This window comes from Dasypus novemcinctus, chromosome 3 (assembly GCF_030445035.2).
Source record: "Dasypus novemcinctus isolate mDasNov1 chromosome 3, mDasNov1.1.hap2, whole genome shotgun sequence".
NCBI lineage: Eukaryota > Metazoa > Chordata > Mammalia > Cingulata > Dasypodidae > Dasypus > Dasypus novemcinctus.
Genome location: NC_080675.1, coordinates 147,627,161 through 147,649,502, shown reverse-complemented (window position 1 = coordinate 147,649,502; position 22,342 = coordinate 147,627,161). Strand labels below are relative to the sequence as shown.

Here is a 22,342-nt window from a genome sequence, read left to right as displayed (position 1 = left end):
CCTTGATCCATGTGCAGTTGGCCCATACGCAATGCTGATGTGCGCAAGGAGTGCCCTGCCACGCAGGGGTGTCCCCCGCATGGGGAAGCCCCACGCGCAAGGACTGCGTCCCATAAGGAGAGCCACCCAGTGCAAAAGGAAGTCCAGCCTGCCCAAGAATGGCATAGCACACACACAGAGCTAACACAACAAAAAAGAAACAGATTACCTGTGCCGCTGATAAGGATACAAACAGTCACAGAAGAACACACAGCGAATGGACACAGAGAACAGACAACTGGGGAGGGGCGGGGGAAGGGGAGAGAAATAAAAATTTTTTAAAAATTTAAAAAAAGAACAAAAGCATTAGCCATAAAGGAAAAATAATAAATCAGCTTTCATCAAAATTGAAATTTCTGACCATCAAAAGATGCATTAAAAAGTGAAAAGGCAAGCCACAGGCTGGGAAAAAATATTCACAATACACCTAATAGACAAAAGGCTTGTAATCCAGAATATATAAAAAATTCCTACAACTCAACTATAAGAAAACAAATAACTCAATTTAAAAATGGGCAAAAGCCTTGAAAGTCACTTCACAAAAGAAATAGCCAGTAAGCATACATAATGTCACCAGGATAATGAAAAATAGAATCACAATAAGCACACCCACCAGCACATCTAATATTAAAAAGACTGGCAATACCAAGTATTTTCAAATATTAGAGCACCCAGTACTTTTGTACATTGCTAGTAGGAGGATAAAATGGAACAACCACTTTAGAAAACCATTTGGCAGTTTCTTACAAAATCAAAACATATACTTTACATATGACCCTACAATTCCACTCCTTAGATATTTGCCCAAGAAGAGATACATGCCACACCCACAAAAAGACATGTAAATGAATATTCAGAGCAGCTTTATTCAAAATACCTAAACACTGGAAGTAACACAAATGTTCAACAGAAGAATGGATATACAAACTGTGCTATCTGTACAATGGAATACTAGACAGCATTAAAAAAAAAAGAGGGAAGCAGACGTGGCTCAAGTTATAGAGCTTCTGCCTGTCGTATGAGGAGGACCTGGTTTGATCTCTGGGGCCTCCCGGTAAAAAAAAGGAAGAGAAAGCGTGCCCACGCAGCAAGGCAGTGACAGTGGTGAGCCAGTGCCTGTGCAAATGAGTTATGCAGCAAAGATGATGATGCATCAAAAAAAAAAAGAGAGACAAAGGGAGAGTCAAGGTGAAGCACAGCAGAAACCAGGAACTGAGGTGGAACAACTGACAGGGAACCTCTCTCTACATCAGAGGTCCCCAGGATCAAATCCCGGTGAATCCTAGAGGAAAGAAAATGAGAAGAGAAGACAACACAGAGAGCAAAAACAGCAAGGCAGGATGAGGGGAAGGGGGAAAATAAATAAATAAATCTAAAAAAAAAAAAAAAACTACCAAGCCACACAACTTGGATGTATCTCAAAAACATTTTGTTGACCAAAAGTTGCCAAAAGTTAAATAGTACATACTAAATAATTCCCTTCGTATGAAGTTCAAGCACAGACAAAACTAATCTAGTGACAGAAATCAGAACACTAGTTGCCTCTGAGGGATTGGCAGGAAGACTGACTGGAAAGGGTCATAGAAACTTTGTGGACAATGAAAATGTTTATCATCATCTGAGTGATAATTACATGAGTATATGTAAGTTCAAGAGCTATGAACTTAAGATCTGCAGATTTTACTAGCATTAAAAAAAAAAATGGGGGAGAAAAGATGAATACCACCTTCCATTTAAATACAAAGACTAATAGTAATTCTGTGGGTATGAACCCCGGCTGTACATCCTAATCACCTGCTGGAGCCTTTTAAAAATACCAATGCTTAGCCCACCAATTTCATTAGTGGGGTGGTAGGGCCAAGGCCAGACTGCAACAGACTAAGAAAAGAGACAGAGCTGAGGATAAGAAGACTATTAAGATAAACTATTCTTTCAAAAAGCAAATCAATGGAAGTCATTCAGTACCACAATAGATACAGTGAGGTTAGATATCTGTTTATCAAAGATGTTGGGGGGCAGATTTCAGGTGGACTGTTGGTTAAACCAGGTAATATCTAAATTATCTTCTAACTACAATTCTGCGAGCACAGAAGCAAAAACAGAGGGAAAATACATTAATGAAGTCAAAAGCATGAATCTATAAATCACTACTGGGAACCATATACATACAGTAATTAGTCCATAAAAGGTACTGTATTATAGAGTATAGGAAATGACGAATACTTCCAGAATATTTATAACTATAACATTACCAATTTCTACCTTTAAATTCTTTAAGAAATACTAACATAAAATATTCTAAAAGCAGACCTGAAGCCACAATCAAGTTTCTCACACAATAAATATATTGTCTCAGGTTGTGGACAAAACTCATGCAGGGCTCCAGGTATCCTAAAACATGTCTTCAATGGAGACTCCTTTGAGGGAGGAAATATACCCATGGAGTAAAAATCAATTCACTCACCTCAATGATAGGTAAGGTCCTCAACTGAAAGCCAGATGAAAGTCACCTGAGGTCATACCATGGGGAAAAAGGAAGAAGACTTAAGTAGCCCCAGGTAGGACAGATACTATTGTCTCAAAACCCATCGAGTTCTAATAAACTTCCTGAAAAAATTCTGATATGTTTGGACAAAAGTTCCAGGTAGAAAGTTTTGTTCCACAGTTGGAACTGCCACCTTCAAGACTAAGGAGCCAAACCAGAATGTGGGCCTCTCAAGATGAGAGAGTAGAGGAGGAGACAACATCCAAATCCAAACTCAGAATTTCTCAGTCAAAACATGCTTCTTGATGCTGCTTGTTCAAATAGCCTCTCTGCTTGCTAACCTGTGACCTCTTCATGTTAAACTTGCCAAGTTTCTGCCTTCTATTTCCATATATCCCACTATTTAATCAAAGCAATGGTTCTCAACCAGGATCAATTTTGCTACCCAGGGAGTATCTGGCAATGTCTGGAGACATTTCTGATGGTTAAAACTGGGGGGGGGGGGTACTACTGGCATCTAATGGGTAGAGGCCAGGGAAGATGCTAAGCATCATATAATACAAAGGACAGCCCTCCACAACGAAGAATTATCTGAACCAAAACATCAATAGTGCCAGAGATGAGAAACTAGAGGTACAAAAGAAATTTAAGTTTTCACAGTGAGATATGACAGCCTTTTGTTCAAAATACTACTATAATTTTTAATTTGTCAACTTAAAAGTTCATGAATCCTTAAGGGTAATTTTTTCCCTTTTTTTTGTTTAAAGATTTATTTTATTTATTTCTCTCCCCTTCCCACCCCCCCCCAGTTGTCTGTTCTCTGCGTCCTTTTGCTGCATGTTCTTCTTTGTCCACTTCTGTTGTTGTCAGCTGCAAGGGAAACTGTATTTCGTTTTTTTTGTTGTTGTTGTGTCATCTTGTTGTGCCAGCTCTCCATGGGCAGCGCCATTCCTGGGCAGATTGAACTTTCTTTCGCGCTGGGTAGCTCTCCTTATGGGGCGCACTCCTTGCACGTGGGGTTCCCCTATGCGGGGGCACCCCTGCGTGGCAGGGCACTCCTTGCACACATCAGCACTGCGCGTGGGCCAGCTCCACACGGGTCAAGGAGGCCCGGGGTTTGAACCGCGGACCTCCAATGTGGTAGACGGACGCCCTAACCACTGGGCCAAGTCCGCTTCCCTTCCCTTTCTTTCTTTATACCTTCCTATATTTTTTCAAATTTCTATGAATGAGCTTATATTGATTTCCTTATCAAAAAACCATACCCCTCTTTTTAAAATAAAGACCATTAATCCTTTCCTTTTGCAGTACAAAGCAGTCTCCTTATTAACAGTCTATTTGTCTAAAGACAAATTTTGCTCAGTCAGGCCATGTCCTTATTTTTTTCTACTCACATTTTATACATTATTTGCTCTGTATCTGGAGCAGATGGAGTGACCAAGCTTGACTTTACTGCACCAGCTTAACTGGAAGCTCAATTTCAACATTGGAATTCAAGAGAAGTTACTGAGTAATATTAAGCAAAGTTTTATCAAAATAATTTTCTGACACCCTATATTCAGCATCAGCCAATTCAAATACCAGTACAGTATAAAATTTGTGATTCAGATATTTACACAATTTTTTTAAAATAAAAGAAAAAAATTTTTATCATAAAAGTCATATGGAAGTCAAAGTACTAAGTATCAGCATTACGAGAAGAGTCAGAATAAACACAAAGACTAACAGATGGAGCATATGAAGCTGTCAACAGTAGAATGCCAGAACTGCTGTTGACTTCTAAAACACTGCAGGAGACTTCTTGTGCATCCTCACTTGCCGCTAATATTCTCACATTCCCATCACTTCATTACTTGTTTTTCTATGCTTTACAACCAGTATTGATTATTCCTGACTCCCTAAAATGCATTAGTATCAGGTGATTTATTTGCAATAATCAATAGTAACCCTATCTCTCGTCTATAACTGGTTCACTGACTGACAGGCCTATCAATTTGGTCCAATGAAAAGAAATGATTCCTAGGAGGTTCTGTGGGGAAAGACTTTCTTATTTTTAAAAGTGCACATGGGAAGCCAGACCATTATCTCTGGCATTGGAAAAATGCAGCCTGAATGCCACTGGCAGGTATATACAAGAAAAGGCAGGCCTTGTGGGGAGCAGAATGGAGAGGCAGGAAGAACTAAGGCCGTAACAATGTCCTTGAGTTGCTGGACCAACTCTGAAGACCACTCTAATTCTGAATTTCCTCTTACGTAAGCCAATAAATTTCCTTAATATTTAAACCTCTTTGAGTTAGATTCTCATTTACTGCTAAAAGCAAGCCCACTAAAACATAGTCTGAAAAGGATCACACTTCCTTCACACAGTCCTATATTCACATTTCTTACTTTATATGATATTGTGAACATCATAAAAAAGAGAAATGCGGCGGCGGACTTGGCCCAGTGGTTAGGGCGTCCGTCTACCACATGGGAGGTCCACGGTTCAAACCCCGGGCCTCCTTGACCCGTGTGGAGCTGGCCCACGCGCAGTGCTGAAGTGCGCAAGGAGTGCCGTGCCACGCAGGGGTGTCCCCCGCGTAGGGGAGCCCCACGCGCAAGGAGTGTGCCCCGTAAGAAGAGCCGCCCAGCGCCAAAGAAAGTGCAGCCTGCCCAGGAATGCCGTACACACGGAGAACTGACACAACAAAATGACGCAACAAAAAGAAACACAGATTCCCGTGCCGCTCACGGCAACAGAAGCGGACAAAGAAGACGCAGCAAATAGACACAGAGAACAGACAACCGGGGTGGGGGGGGAGGGGAGATAAATATATAAATAAATCTTAAAAAAAAGAGAGAAATGCTGTATTCCATTTGCTAATAAAAATATTAACAGCCATTTTGTAGAGTCACTTGGGAGAATTATAAAAATTGAAAATGTGTTCATCTTTTTCCCCAGCAATTCACAAAGACTCGTGAACAAGAAAGTCCATTGAAGCAAACGGTGATGAAAAATTAGAAAGAACCTGAATTCTATCAAAAGAAGAAACTATAATATACCCATATTATGAAATATATTTAAAAAGTAACAAGATGATCTTTACCTACTAACCTAAAGCCCTATCTTAAATGTATGTCTCAAAATTCTGAAGGCTAGAAGTCCAAAATCAAGATGTCAGTAAGGCCACGCTCCAATCTCTTCCTCTCACTTCTGGTGGATGGCTGGCAATCTCTGCTATTTCTTGGCTTGTTGAGGCATAACTCAACCTCTGCCTCCATCACATTGTCATCTCTCTCTCTCGTTTTTCTGCTTAGGAGGATACTAGTCACAACAGATTAGGGCCCACTCTAATCTTAACTAACAATATCTTCGAAGATCCTATATACAAAAAAGTTCACATCCATTAGGACCTGAGGTTAAGACTTGAACATGTCTTTTGTGGGGACACAATTCAATTCTTAACACCCCCTAAGACATAACACCTAGCAAAATATATGATATATAAAACACCCACAGAACACCATATTATGTATTTCTAGAGTTATATAATATACATACACAGTATAAAAGTCTGAATGAAGCATGGTGATTTAAGGAATATTTTTTTTATTTTTTTTTTATTTTTAATTTTTTTATTTTTTATTGACTTTGTAATAATATTACATTAAAAATATATATGTGAGGTCCCATTCAACCCCACCCCCCCACCCCCCCTCTCCCCCCCCCCCCCCAACAACACTCGTTCCCATCATCATGACACATCCATTGGATTTGGTAAGTACATCTTTGGGCACCTCTGCACCTCATATACATTGGTTCACATCATGGCCCATACTCTCCTCTATTCCATCATGTAGGCCCTGTGAGGATTTACAATGTCCGGTGATTACCTCTGAAGCACCATCCAGGGCAGCTCCATGTCCCAAAGACGCCTCCACCTCTCATCTCTTCCTGCCTTTCCCCATACCCTTTGTCCATTATGTCCACTTTTCCCAATCCAATGCCACCTCTTCTATGTGGACACTGGATTGGTTGTGTCCATTGCACCTTTATGTCAAGAGGAGGCTCAGATTCCACCTGGATGCTGGATGCAATCCTCCCATTTTCAGTTGTAATCACTCTAGGCTCCATGGTGTGGTGGTTGTCCTTCTTCACCTCCATCTTAGCTGAGTGTGGTAAGTCCAATAAATCAGATTGTAGGTGCTGGAGTCTGTTGAGGCTCAGGATCTGGCTATCACATTGTCAGTCCAGAGATTCAAATCCCCTAAATATATCTTAAACCCCAACATTAACTGCACCTCCAGCACATTAGCATGAAAGTCTTATGAAGGGAGATCCCATCTGAGTCCAGATTCATCACACATAAACACCATTTCCAAAGAGGGGCCATCTGCCCTGGTAGTTAACCCCATCGGCCATGATTAAGGAATATTTTAATGTTAGCCTTCTTTATGCTGTTTGAACTTTTTACAAGAATAGATTTAGATATGCCTTATGTTTTAAAAATGATATTTAAGCAGTTTAAAAATAAAATCTAAATATCTAAACTTAGACAAAATACACACGAAGAAATCTTGAGAATATAAAAGAGCAAAGAAAAATAAAATCTATATGCCTATCACTCACTGAAAATCATTATCATTTTACCATATCATCTCAAATCTTTTTATATGAACATGGAGATAATTGTCTACAGAGTATTTTAAATCCTGTTTTAAATAGCTGTATAGTACTGTATTATTCAGCCAAAGGAGTGCTTATACAAAATACCAGAAATCGCTTGGTTTTTATAAAGGGTATTTATTTGGGGTAGGAGCTTACAGATACCAGGCCATAAAGCATAAGTTACTTCCCTCACCAAAGTCTATCTTCACGTGTTGGAGCAAGATGGCTGTTGATGTCTGCGAGGGTTTAGGCTTCCTGGGTTCCTCTCTTCATGAGGCTTGCTTCTGTTTCCTCTGTGAGCTTACTTTCCGGGGCTCCAGCCTAGGCTTCAGCATCAAACTCCAACATCAAAACTCCAACAACAAAAACCCTCCAACTCTGTCATTTGCCATGCCTTTTACCTGTGAGTTCCCAACTTTTGGGTCCCCACCAAAGGGTGGGAACTCAACGCCCTACTGGCACAAGAGGTTTACATAATTACTTAATCAAGTAAAACATATGAATCCAATATAATCTAATATGCTCAGAGGAAAAGATCAGTTTACAAACATAACCCAATATTTCTCTTTGGAATTCATCAATAATGTTAAACTGCTACAAGTACATATTTGCATGAATGAATTATTAGCTCTTAACTGCTGACAATGTAAATTGTTTCCAATAGGCCAATACAATAAATAATACTGTAATGAACATTTCTGCTAAAAATATATTTGCATATGTTTAGGATACTTTATAGATTCTTAGAATAAAAAGCACAACTATTACTATAAAGTTATTGTTTATGTATGTTTATGTATACTTTAACAAATTTTTTTTAAAAAGCACTAGGTTAAACAATATGAACATTTCAAGTTCCAGATGCTTACTGACAAAATTCTATCTAGAAGTATCCTATCAAGTCATATGTGCATGTTTCCTCAAGTGTACGTGTGCTCTATAGGATAACTTTAAAATACATTTCCACACCTTTATAATTTACCCATCACTCTAATTCCATAGGCTACTTTAAACAGTGAAGGAAAAAGAATGTGATGATCACCTAAAACTTTCACTCCAATCACAAAAGGGCCTTCAGGTTATATCAAGACTAGACTCTCAACAGTCCTTTAAATTAGCCTTCCTTTTCAGAATAAGGAGAAAGAAAAAAAATTCAAAAACTTTTGCCTTAGTTTTTTAAAAGATAAAGATGCTATTGAACAAGGCCCTTGGGAGTCAAATTTATCAAGAAAATTCAGAAATAATCTAAGCCAACATCTGTTTAAAAAGAAAAAAAAAGACCTGAGCCAATCACAAGAGGCCTATCTATATATAAATGAAAATAATCAACTTTGTTATGTTTGTGGATTTTACTGGAAAGGCTGTCTCCTATAGGAACTCCATAAAATATACATATACACATATAATAATAATAATTTCAGATTTAGAGAAAAGCTGCAAATTAGTATGAAGAATCCTGTATAACTTTCACCCATGTTCTCCAAATTTTATCATTCTCTCCTAAAAAATACTTATACATGTATACATAAGTTTCTGAAACATTGTCCAGAAAGTTGCAGACATGATTCTTTTTACTCCTAAAAACTATTTTCTAAGAAAAGAATATTCCCTTACATAAACATAAAATTATCAAAATTAACATTGATAAAATATTATCTATTCTATAAATGTTACTCAAATTTTGCCAAATATCCTAATAATTTCTTTTATAGAAAAAAAAACAATTTTTAATTTTAAGAAGTTTTACAAAAAATGTTTTTGTGCTGTAGGATCTAATCCAGGTCTTGGTGTTGCATTTAGCTGTCATTTCTCTTTAATCCTTATCTTTCAGGACCTTGACATTTTTTGTGAAGAATGCAGGTTAGTTATTTTGTATACTGTACTACAATTGTGGGTTTGTCTGGTATTTCCTGATTAGATTGAAGTCATGTATTTTTGGCAGGAATACCATAAAAATGATGTTAATGTCACATGAGTAGGCACAGGATATGGATTTGTTCCATTACTGTAGTGTTTAACTTTGATCACCTGATAAGATGATGTTTGGTAGGTTTCTCCATTATAAAGTTACCACTTTCCCCTTTATAATTAAAGAGTATCTTATGAAGAGATACTGAGACTTACCTTGTTCCTCACCACTTTCACAAACTAGTTTTTGTTTTTTTTATTTCTCCCTATCCCATCCCTCATTATGTTTGCTGTATGCTCTCTGACTCTCTGTTGTGTGCTCTCTGTGTCTGCTCATCTTCATTTTTTTTAGGAGGCAATAGAAATCGAACCCAGGACCTCCCGTGTGGGAGGTACCCAATAGCTTGAGCCACACCCGCTACCTGCTTGTTGTGTCTCCTCATTATGTCACCTTGATGCGTCAGCTCGTCATCTTGATTGTCTTCTTTAGGAGGCCTGGAACTCAAACTGGGACCTCCCTTGTGGTAGGCAGGTGACTAACTGCTTGAGCCACATCTGCTTCTCTACACAGTAGTCTTTTTCATTGTTGTTTTTTTTCAAGATTTATTTCTCCCCACCCACTCATTATTCGCACTTGCTGTATCTGTTGTCTTTCTTGTTTCCTTAGGAGGAACCATAAACCAAACCTGGGACTGCCAAAATGCGAGGGAGGTGCTTAATCACTTGAACCACCTCTGCTCCCTGCTTTGTTGTGTGTCTCTCATTATGTTTTCCTTGTGTTTCTTGTTGCATCATCTTGTTGCATCAGCTCACTGTGCCTGCCCATCACATCAGCTTGCTGTCTTCTTAAGGAGGCACCAGGAACTGAACCAGGGAGCTCCAATGTGGTAGGCAGGAGCTCAATCACTTGAGTCATATCCGCTTCCCATCACACACCAGTTTTTTGGTTGTTTTTTAAAGATTTATTTTTTCATTTATTTCTCTCCCCTTCTTCCCTCCCCCACAGTTGTCTGCTCTCTGTCCATTCACTGTGTATTCTCTGTGACCACTTCTATTCTTATCAGCGGCACTGGGAATCTGTGTTTCTTTTTGTTGCGTCATCTTGTTGTGTCAGCTCTCCATGTGTGCGGCGCCAGTCTTGGCCAGGCTGACAGTTCTTTCGCGCTGGGCAGCTCTCCTTACGGGGTGCACTCCTTGCGCGTGGGGCTCCCCTATGCGGGGGACACCCCTGCGTGGCAAGGCACTCCTTGCGTGCATCAGCACTGCACATGGGCCAGCTCCACATGGGTCAAGGAGGCCAGGGTTTGAACCGCAGATCTCCCACGTGGTAGGTGGATGCCCTATCCATTGGGCCAAGTCCACTTCCCACACACAGTTTTTAACATCCATTGAGGAATCTTGAATGAATTAATCATTACTATGATGGCTGCACAAGGTTTTTTTTTTTTTCCAATTTTATCATTTTTTCTACATTTATTAGTTGGTATTCTATTACAAAGGAGAGCTTTTTTTTCTTTTCCACTCATTTTTTATTCAAATATTTATCAGTATGGACAGCTGTATTCTTATTTGATGTGCTGTAAAATCCATTACTATGATTATTTAATGCTTAAGCTGCCCCCAAATGGTCAGTGGTCAATGGCAGTCCTTCAAGCAGACTCTTGGGTCATTTTAATAAATAACCATCACTCTGTAATTCCTTTCTTACTTTCTGGGACAAGAGGTTCTAGGAACCTCTTAGACTTTTTTAGCCCTAGCCATAGAATTAGCCATTTTTCCTAGGAGCCATAGTTCTTTTTACTGGAGATGGATCTAGCATCTCCAGTACTAGCATGCTCATAGCTACTAGGGTGTCTTTTCTGTTAATCCTTCTCAGTGGAAAGAAGTAGGAAAAATAATATATTCTCTATCTACGTTAAAAATCATGATACTGCCAATTCTAATCCAATGCCTCAGGATTCATTCTAGCCTTTTTCCTCTCATTAATGTGTAACTTCCTTCTCCAATAGTGAAAAAACATGACTCTAATAAACCATAGTGTATTTGCTTCTGTTTGTAATCTATTTTAAAGGTTTTTGGGTTTTCTTATTATTTATTGATACAAATACATCATTCCTAAAGTCAGAACTACACAGACTATTCAAAAAAGTATCATCTGCCCCATCCTTTTCACTCCATTCCCATGCAAAATCCCTGTGGATAACCAATCTCATCAGTTTCTGGTATATACTTCTGGTTTCTCTTCTTGCAAAAATAAACTGATAAACATACATATTTTTAAAATTTCCTCTTCTTTCTTAAAAAAAAAAAGGTAACATACTGCAAATATTCTTTTTCACATATCTTGGAAATCACTCTGTATCAAAATAGGGAGATCTTCCTTATTCTTTTTTACAGTTGCACAGCACTCTATTATGTATCACAATGTACTCAAGCACTCTCTTATGTAATGGCATTTAGGATGTATAGTGAATTAAAATAACACAGGGGCTTTAAACTGTCATAATGCTTCAGCATCTCAGACCCTGCCATTAATACCATACGGACTTTGCTCTGTCATGTTCCCTCAGAATCTCAGACCTTGTCTCTAAATCCCTCAGTGACCACCTCAACACCTGTTTATGAAAGATAAACAGCATCTTATCCAGGTTTGCATCCCACAAAAGTCAAATGCAAACTTCCCAATCCCCACTCTTGCTTGGTCAACCATTACAACTCCACCAATGTAACAATATAAAGGCATAGTCCCAGAACTACTGTAACATTTTGTTCCATGGCTGATTAGTTGAGCCTATCCTCCTAACATTTCCTCATTCCTCTTTTCTAGGACCTGCAAGGACTAATAAACTTTTCTTTTGTACATCTCTGGTGTCACTTGTCCTTACCACACCTTACTATCTATCTTTAAAACACAGGATGTTCCCAATATTTTGCAATCACAAACAATAACAATATTCATTAATATTTGTTTATTCTTGGATATGTATCTTCAGGGTAAGGCCCTAAAAATATGATTTCTGGGTCAAAAGATAAACACATATTGCCAAATTCCCTTCAATAAAGGCTGTACCAATTTGCCACCAGAAATGAAAGGTACTGCTTGTATCCCACAACCTCACCAACTGAATATGCAGACATACCTTTTAATTTTAACCATCCTGATAGGTGAGAAATGGTATCTTAGTATAAATTCAATTTTAATTTCTATTATTATGAATCAGGTAGAACCTTTTTTATGAATATGGGTCACTTTTTCTACGTGTATATAAACTATGATTGTGTATTCTTTTTGTCTTTCTTTACTGTGCCTTTTTTCACGCAAAGCCTCTTGTTTTTTAATGAAGTCACATTTATCACTCTCTTATTGCCTCTGAATTTTTAGTCCAGGCTACAAAGGAATTCACCCGTATTTTCTTTAGTACTTGCATTATGTATTTTACATTTATATCACTGGTCCGTGTGAAGTTTATTTTTATATATGGTATAAAGTATGAATCTAATTTTATCTTTATCAAAGTGCTTATACAGTTGTTCCAATATCATTTATTTAAATGTATATCTTTGCTCCAGTGAATTTGGATGCTACCTTTATCATGTACTAAATTGTCAAATGTATCTGGGTCTATCTGGGTCTATTTTTCTGTTCTGGCCTACTGGTTTCTCCTTCTATTCATGGGACAGATCACACTGTTTAATTATATAGGCTTGATAGTTTTTTTTTTTTTTTAAGATTTATTTTATTTATTGCTCTCCCCTTCCTCCACATTGTCTGCTCTCTGTGTCCATTCGCTGTGTGTTCTTCTGCATCCGCTTGCATTATCTGGTGGTACAAGGAAACCATGTCTCTTTTTTGTTGCGTCATCTTGCTGCGTCAGTTCTCTGCGTGTGCAGCGCCACTCCTGGATGGGCTGTGCTTTTTTCACACGGGGCGGCTCTCTTTGTGGGGTGCACTCCTTGCACGTGGGGCACCCCTATGCGAGGGAGGCCCTGCATAGCACAGCACTCCTTGCGTGCAGCACCACTGCGCATGGGCCAGCTTACCACAAGGGTAAGGAGACCCTGGGGACTGAACCCTGGGCTCTCCATATGGTAGACGGACACTCTATCAGTTGAGCTACATCTGCTTCCTGATAGTATTTTTAATATCTGTTAAATAATGTGAACAAATTTATGGCAATAAATTTGAAAACTCAGATGAAATGGAAAAATTCCTCAAAAGACACAAACTACTGAAGCTCAATCAAGAAGGAGATAACCTGTTGAGCCCTATAACTATTAAAGAAATAAATGTGTAGTTGAAAATATTCCCACAAACAAAATTCTGGGCCCAGAATGGCTTCACTATATGTGCATCCAACACATATAGAAAGAAATAATGTGAAATTCTATACAAACTCTTCCAGAAAATTGATGTGTATGACCTTAGCACCATCCTGACACCAAAACCAAAGGCATTACAAAAAAGGAAATTGCAGACCAATATCCCTCATAAATATGGATATAAAAGTTCTTAACAAAATGTTAGCAAAATGAATCCAATACTATATAAAAAGGAAAATATGTCATAACTGAGCAGGTTTTACCCCAGGAAAGCAAAAATAATTCAATATTCAAAAACTGATCAATTATCAACAAACTGGAAAAGTAAAAATATGACCACCTCAATAGATGCAGTAAAAGCATTTGTCATAGAGTTAGCAGCACAATTATTAAAAAAAAGTTCTTTCTAAAATTATAACACATGTACCACACTAATGCAAGGGTTAATAATAGAGTAGTATAGAGGAACTCTGTATTTCATGCATGAGTTTTCTATAAAGCTACAACTTCTCTAATTTAAAAAAAAAACAAAAACAAAAAGCATTAAAAAAAAAACATTTGACAAAATTTAATATCCATCCATAACAAAAGCTCTAAATAAACTAGGAATAGAAGGGGACTTTTTCAACCTAATGAAAGAAAGACATTTATACAAAACCAACAGATAACATTATTTTAAAAGTGACAAACCCACTGAATGTACTGGGGGAGAGTGTGAACAACAGGGAAAACTATTATCCATGTGGTGCAGCAGTGCTCCAGAATGTGTTCACCAAGTGCCACAATGATGGAGGAGGTTGTTGATGTGGGAGGAGTGGGGTGGGGAGGTGGGGCTATACAGGAACCTCTTATTTTTTAATGTAACATTTTTTGTGATCTATGTATCTTAAAAAAAAATACAATTTATAAAAAAGATGGAGTGGGGGCATGGGGAGTGGGTTATATGGAAACCTCTTATGTTTTTTAATGTTTTGTGTGATCTATTAACTTAAAAAAAAAGAGAATTAAAAAATAAAGAAAACAAAGTTAAATAAATAAATAAAGCAGGTTGCAAAATGGAAAAAAAAGTGAAAAAAAGAATGTTATCTTGTGAACATGGATGGTTCTTGCCACTCCTTTTCAACATCATGTTGGCAGACCTAGACAGGCAGTGAGGTAGGAAAAAAAACAAGCTAAAAGCATACAGATTGGAAACAAAGAAATGAAACTATATCTGTTCACAGGTGATATCACTGTTTATTTCCAATCTGCCAAAACTATGAAATTCAGATGAAAGAAATCAAAGAAAGCCTAAAATGGAGAGACACACCATATTCCTGAATTAGAAGACTTAGTATTAAGATGTCAATTCTCCCCAGTTTGCACTGTAAAATATTAAACTATAAAATTTCTTAAAGAAAACACAGAAAATCTTTGTGACCTTGCCTTAAGCAAACATTTCTTAAATATGGCATCAAAAGCATGATTCCTAAAAAAAATTGATAAAGTGGACTTCATCAAATTAAGAAAGTCTGCTTTTCAATAGACACTGTTAAGAGAGTGAAAAGATAAGCCACAGAGAGAAAATATGCACAAATCACACATCTGAGAAAGGTCTTGTTCCCAAAATATAAAGAACTCTCAACACTTAATATTAAGAAAACAAAGAGACTAATTTTTTAAAAATGGGCAAAAGATCTGGACACTTCACCAAAGAAGTTATGGATTATAGATAAGCACATGAAAAGATGTGCAACATCACCAGTCATTAGAGAAATGCAAATTAAAACAAGATACTATGACATAGCCACTAGAAAGATTTTAAAAATCTGACAATACCAAGTGTTGTCAAGGACATGGAATAATGGTAACATTCATACATTGCAGGTGGTAATTCAAAATGATATAACTACTTTGGAAATCAATTTGGCAATTTCTAATAACATTAAATATATACACATAATACCACCAACAACTTACTCCAAGGTACTTACACAAATGAAATGAAAACATATGTTCATATAAAAACTAAGTGAATATTTATAGCAACTTTAATAATAAAAATAATAAAAGCCAAAAACTGACAAAAACCCACAATGTCTTTCAACTGATGAATGGATGAATAAACTGTGGTATACGCATACAATTGAATACTACCAAGCAGTAAAGAGAACCTAAGATACACTGCAACATGGATAATCTTAAATACATTATGCTAGGTGAAAAAATGCCAGACTTAAAAGGCTATTTCATATATACTTCCATTTATATGGCATTCTGGGAAAGGCAAAACTATTAATATATGAAGGAAAAACAGATCAATGATTGCCAGCAACTGGGAGTGGAAAAAGAGGTTTACTAAAAGTATAAAACATGCTTGTAGTAAATAAATAGGAAATCTTAGGAAAGAAACAGAAAATATATAAAAGAGCCATATGGAAATCCTAAAACTAAAAGAAAGAATATGTGAGACAAAAAAATTCATTAGATGACTTAACAATAACTTGAAAATGACAGATAATAAGAGTCAGTGAATTTGTAGATGAATATAAATTATCCAATCTGAAAAAGAGAAAAAAGAAAAGAAACACAGTCCCAGTGACCTATGGATTAATATCAAAGGTTTAACGTACAGGTAAATGGAGTTGCAGAAAAAGAAAAGAAATAATTTTAAGAGAAATAGGATGAGGACTTTCAAAAACTGATGAAAAACAAGACCCAAGAATTCAAAAAATCCCAAGCAGGTTAACTACGAAGAAAATAACACTTAGGCATGCCATAGTCAAACTGCTAAAAACCAAAGACAGAAAGAAAATCACAAAAGCCAAGCACAGGAAAAAAATGACATTACATACTGAGGAACAATAGTAAGAGTGATAGCTGACTTCTTATCAGAAACAAGAGAAAACAAGAGACCATAAAAAACACTTTTTTTTCTTTTTTACAACATCTTTAAAGTACTGAAAGAAAGTAACTGTCAATTCAGAATTCTATCTCTAGTAAAAATACCCTTCAAGAATGAAGGAGAAATAAAGATATTTTTAGATTTAAAAAAAGAAGAGAATTTTTCACTAGCAGCTCTGCAGAAATGGTAAGGGAAGTTATTCAGTTTGAAGGAAAATGAAACCAGATAGAAATTCAACCTTCAGGAAGTAATGAAAAGCACAAGAAATGGTAAATATGCCAATAATAATAAAAGGCTATCCAAAAACAAAAGACTATCCTGTCATCATATTTTTTTTTAAGTATATATAAACTGTTTAATACAAAAACCATAGGATTATATTGTGGGTTTATTGCATATGCAGATGTAATATATATAACAAAGAGATGGGTAAATGGAAGTATACCCATTTTATGTGAAGTGATACAATATTAACTTTAATCAAAGCTAAGGGTGTATATTGTAATCCCTGGAGTAAACACTAGAGGAATAAGGTACAGATGTAGTTTAAAAAAACATTCAGTTAACCCCAAAGAAGGCAACAAAGGAAGAATAAAAAAAAAACAAAAACAGATGGAACAGAGAGTAAAGAGCAAATTCAAATCTTTCTTTCAGGAAAATTTAATTACATCTTTGAAATTATTTTGTAGTCCATTTATTCTGAGCTCTTCAAGGCTAACCAATTATACATGAGCAAACTCTCACTTAATTGGTTTTAATTGGTGTGGTTTGCTGCTCAGCATCCATTTCTAGTCATTCTTAGAACTGTACACCAAATAGAGCACAGTATTTTTCGGAAATGATACCTCTTATAATCTGTCACAACATTTGTGTAGAACTGATTTTACTCCCAGCTGCTGGGATACACCATGATAGAATTAGTCAATGAGGTATCCCTGGCCACAGTTACTGGTTCAGGGAAACGTATTTATTATTTATCTTTAGAGCTGAAACAAGAGTGTGGGGAAAGTCTGTGGCAGGGTGCAGAATGAGTGCCACCTGAAGCTTCCATGTACTTGTTAATTTCTTTGCCCCACAGTTAAGTCTCCTCCTAATTTGTATTGTTCCAAAAAAGCCAGCAAAACCCTTCAGGTAACAGACTCCCTGTGCTATAATCTTCTACTAGATGTCTTTCTCCCTTTCATCCCACTCTACTCTATCATCTTCCTCAGCTGGAGAAACAAAAACGGTTAAACAGTGTGCACTGTTCTTCTCTCTCCTCCCCTAACTTTCTGCATTGTCTAACTTGGTCCCTATAAGAACATCCATTCCCTGCCACTCCCATGGTCCATCATTGGAAATGCCTTTCAAAATGGTGACTCTTATTTTTAGGAAAATCTATAATCTGCTTCAGGTCTCAGATAATATATGTTAGCATTTCCAGCATGATTCTTTATCTCAATACTAAGTTTACAAGACTTGGGAGTTGTTTCAAAATTTGTAGTTTGGGACTGTGTCATTTTCCTTAACTCATCATAGGTGGTAACTTTCCCCGTCATTATTCTGTTATTTTTAGTATAATTTGTGATAGGGGAATAGAATAAAACTGCCTCTAATGCACCATCTTTAACCCAAAGCCTTGCCCATAAGTGGTTCTGACATGCACACTGGACTGGGTCGTCTCTTCTGCTACATAAAAAGTCCAAATATTTTCCAGTATCTGATGAGTAGCAAGGAAATGCAGTCCACCAGACATGGGAGAACATCTGCTATAGGTACTTGATATACACCATTCTAATACTTTGTAGGTTAACAAATGAAGGAATCCTGCCCTGCCAAATAAAAAATATATATCATATCTCAATGAGATTTAAAATGCAGCTCTTTACAGCTGGCAGCTACCTAGGTTTCCCAAACTCAATTTTTACAAAATCACACACTTTCTTAATATATAAATAAAATTATTTTAAGCCTGAGGGGAACTTAACACAGTGGTTTTAGCACCAATAGAAAATTACAGAACACATTCATATAATAATAAAACCCTATTTAAATATACATTTAAAGTTGAATCAATTCCTTAATATTTAACTCCATGAAATAAAAGCTAGATATGGAAGTTTATTTACAGCAGTTCCCAACAATCACATTTTTTAAAAAGTTCTAATAAATATAGAATAGAAAAAAGAATCAATGAGACCAAAAAAAATCTGCACAAAGATACACATAGAAATTGCATACAGACCTTTTTTTAGACGGGGTTTCTGAGATTCCACAGATGCAGGAAACGGAGTTCTCTGAAATGACATACGTCTATTGTTAAAGTTCAGAGTCCTTGCTAACTTAGAGAAGTATTCAAATAACAAGAGTAATCAAGCTTAAGTCACTACACAGAGGTACAAAGAACTCAACTATTTTGCATATGGTTCAAAAAATGTGAACTTGCACTTTTGCTACCCAAGCTACTAATAATGTATAATCCATATTTATATTATATATTTAGTGTATAATGTATATTTATAATGTATAACTATAACATGTAATAAAGCATGCATAAATGTACAAAGCTCTTAGACATTTCACCTTATTATTTTTATTCATAGCTATATTTCTTAGCCAAACCAAAAAGTAATCACTGTTTCATAAAAGAAAGCTTGGGAGTGCAGACGTAGCTCAAGTGATTGAGCACCTGCTTCCCATGTACGTGGCCCTGGGTTCAATGCTCAGTACATCCTACAAACAAAAGAAATAAACAAACAAATGAAAAAAACAACTCTCTTTGGAGGAGCGGATCTAGCTCAGTGGTTGAGCACCTGCTCCCCACGTATGAGGTCCTGGGTTCAATCCCCAGTACCTGCTAAAAAATTTTTAAAAGCCTGAGGTTGGAAAAAAAAAAAAAGCTTGAGGTTATCTACAAGAAACTTTCTAGCATTCAGTTCTAACAGGGAGTTGATTTTAAAGGGCCAATATTTAACATAACAGTTAATATCTTACACTATAATTTCACAGAAAATCTTCAAGTGTATTTTTCTTATATCAACCTCTTACAGATGAAAAAATCATGGCTGAAATCTTCCAGAAGAAATCAATCCTTAATTTTGGATGTTCAACAAATAGATAAAATAAATCCACACTTAGATACATCATAGGGAACTGAAGCAAAGACAACAGGTTCTTAAAAGTAGTCAAAGGAAAAGATATAAACAGATTACCTACAAAAAACGCTGACCTTTTAACAATTAAAAATGAAAGACAATGAAATAATATATTTCATAAGCCAAGACCTAAGTAAAAATTAATATTAACCTATACCAGGCATCAACAAACGCTGGCCCATGAGCTAAATCCAGTCTGTTTTTACATGGCCCATGGGTTAAGAATTGTTTTTAATTTTTTAATGGTGGGAAAAAAATCAAAAGAAGCGTTTATCTTGTAACATATGAAAATTATAGAAAATTCAAATGCGGTGTCCATAAATAAAATTTTATTGGAACACAGCCATGCTCATCTGTCTATGTATTGTCTATGGTTGCTTTCCCACTACATGGCATTATTGAATAGTTGTGATGGAAACTGTATGACCCACAAAGCTCTAATTATTAATTATCCTGCACCTACACAAAAAGTTGCCTAGGCTCTTAACCCATAAAAATTAAATTTCAAAAATAAAGGCAAATTAAAAAGACTTTCCAACAAATAAAAATTGAGAGATTTTAGATCCTCACTAAATAAACTTGTAAAGGATGTACATCAAGAGAAGGAAAGTAATATGGAATCAACAAAGGAACTGGTAAAATATGAAATTATACTAAACATCTATTGACTGAATAAAGTAAAAATTATCCTATAGCTTGTGTTTAATTGAAAACACAAAACTGAACAAGAGTGGCATAAATTGGCAGGAGGAAACTGGTAATAAAGTATTCGATGGTCCCCATATTACTCAGAAGGAGAACAAAAAATATTAAGTTTGGACTTTAGTTAAATACGTATTTTAAAATATCTTTGGTAACTACTAAAAGAAGAGAGATTATAAAAATTGTAAGCTAGAAGAAGGGGAAATATGGAGAGGAGCAAAAAGGGAGCAAAAAAAGAAGAAAGGAAGGAGGAAAAAGAAGAACTCTCTATTTAAAAGACTTGAGTATCAGGATGGATTTTTAAAAATCTCAATGTATGCTACAATCAAAAGGCAAAGAAAAACAAAGTGAAAGGTGGCACCAGGAAAATAGAAATAAAATGAAAACCAAGTAGTAAAATCAGTATCAGAAAAAGTAGACGTAAAGGGGAGCCTTATCAATGAAAGGAAATATGAAGAAAGAGATCCAACTTCCAGGTGACCAAGATGGTAACATGAGACACTCCAGTGTTCCAATCCCCCATGCTGAAGCATATTACAGTCAAACTATTGACTGTCAAAGATAAAGAGAGAACTCGGAAAGCTATGAGAAGCAACATGTCACATACAAGGGAGCCTCAATAAGATTAAGTGCCAATTTCTCATGAGAACTCATGGAGGCAAGAGAGCAGTGGGAGGACACATTTAAAGTACTGATGGGAAGTTGATGTGGTTCAAGCGAATGGGCCCCCGTCTATAATATAGGAGGTCCAGGGTTTGATTCCCTGGTGAAGGCAAGCTGGCCCAAGCAGGGAGCTGGCCTGAGCAGAGAGCTGGCCCATGTGGTGTGCTGGCCCACGTGCAGTGCTGGTACACAGGAAGTGCTGACCTGCATGGCGTGCTGACCCATGCAGAGAGCTGGTGCAGCAAGATGACACAATGAAAAGAAACACAGAGAAGAGACAATAAGAGACGCAGCAGACCAGGGAGCTGAGGTGGCACAAGAGATTGAGCGCCTCTCTCCCCGGTGCTGCCTAAAGAAAAGACACACAGCAAATGGACACGGAAAGCAGACAGCGATCCAGCATAACTGTCTTTCAAAAATGAGGGAGCAATTCAGACATTCGCAAATAAACAAAAGGTGAGGGAGTTCATCATCACTAGACTAGCCCTACAAGAGCTCTGCATGCTGAAAGTAAAGTACAATAGATAACAGATAGCACACAAAAAAATAAACATCTCTGGTGAGAGTAATTACATGAATAAATATATGTGCCATTACTATTGTATTTTTAGTTTGTAACTCCACTTTTTACTTCCTACAGAATCTAAAAGGAAAATGCCTAAAATATAACGATAAATCAGTGATTTGGGACTCATAATATAGAAATATGTGATTTGTGACAAAGAAACTATTTGTATAGGAACAATGTTTGGATATACTGTTGAAGTTAACCTGGCATCAAAGCAAATGAAACTATTAAGATTTAGGAGGTCCAATTTAAACCCCAAGGAAGCAGACTTGGCCCAGTAGTTAAGGCGTCCGTCTACCACATGAGAGGTCCACAGTTCAAACCCTGGGCCTCCTTGACCCGTGCGGAACTGGCCCATGCACAGCGCTGATGTGCGCAAGGAGTGCCGTGCCACGCAGGGGTGTCCCCCGTGAAGGGGAGCCCCACACGCAAGGAGGGCACCCCGTAAGGAGAGCCGCCAGCGCGAAAGACAGTGCAGCCTGCCCAGGAATGGCACCGCACACATGGAGAGGTGACACAACAAAAAGAAACTCAGATTCCCGTGCCACTGACAACAACAGAAGCGGACAAAGAAGAACACGCAGCAAATAGACAAAGAGAACAGACAACTGGGGTGAGGGTGGGAGGGGAGAGAAATAAACAAATAAATAAATCTTTTTTTTTTTTTAATTTAAACCCCATGGTAACTACAAAGAAAATACCAGAAAATATTAAAGCTCACAGACACAGAAATTAGAATACAAGCTGACAGGTAGAGAGCAGGGAGTTAATGTATAATGGGAATAGGGTTTCTATTTGGAGAGATGGGAATGTTTTAGTAATGATGGCAAGTGTACTGCAATACTGCGATTGTGATTAATCCCACTCAATGGTATTGTTGGGATTGGTTGAGACGGAAAGTTATTATAGGTGTATGCCCCCACAATTATAAAATAAAGGAAAGAAAGAGCAACTAAGTACACAATGACAATTAAATGCAATACATGATCCT

General features: G+C 37.0%; 1 protein-coding gene across 4 annotated transcripts in view; it reads right to left on the bottom strand.

Moving 5' to 3' along the window:
* Positions 1–22,342, bottom strand: part of BBS4 (Bardet-Biedl syndrome 4) — a 69,157-nt gene that overhangs the window by 43,277 nt on the left and 3,538 nt on the right. For 3 of the 4 annotated variants that reach the window (XM_058294461.2, XM_023590311.3, XM_058294460.2), the window contains exon 2: positions 18,509–18,560. The exons of the other annotated variant lie outside the window; for it this stretch is intronic. In XM_058294461.2, coding sequence (XP_058150444.1) covers positions 18,509–18,560 — 52 coding nt within the window. The remainder of the gene's footprint in view (positions 1–18,508; positions 18,561–22,342) is intronic. 4 annotated transcript variants of the gene reach the window in all.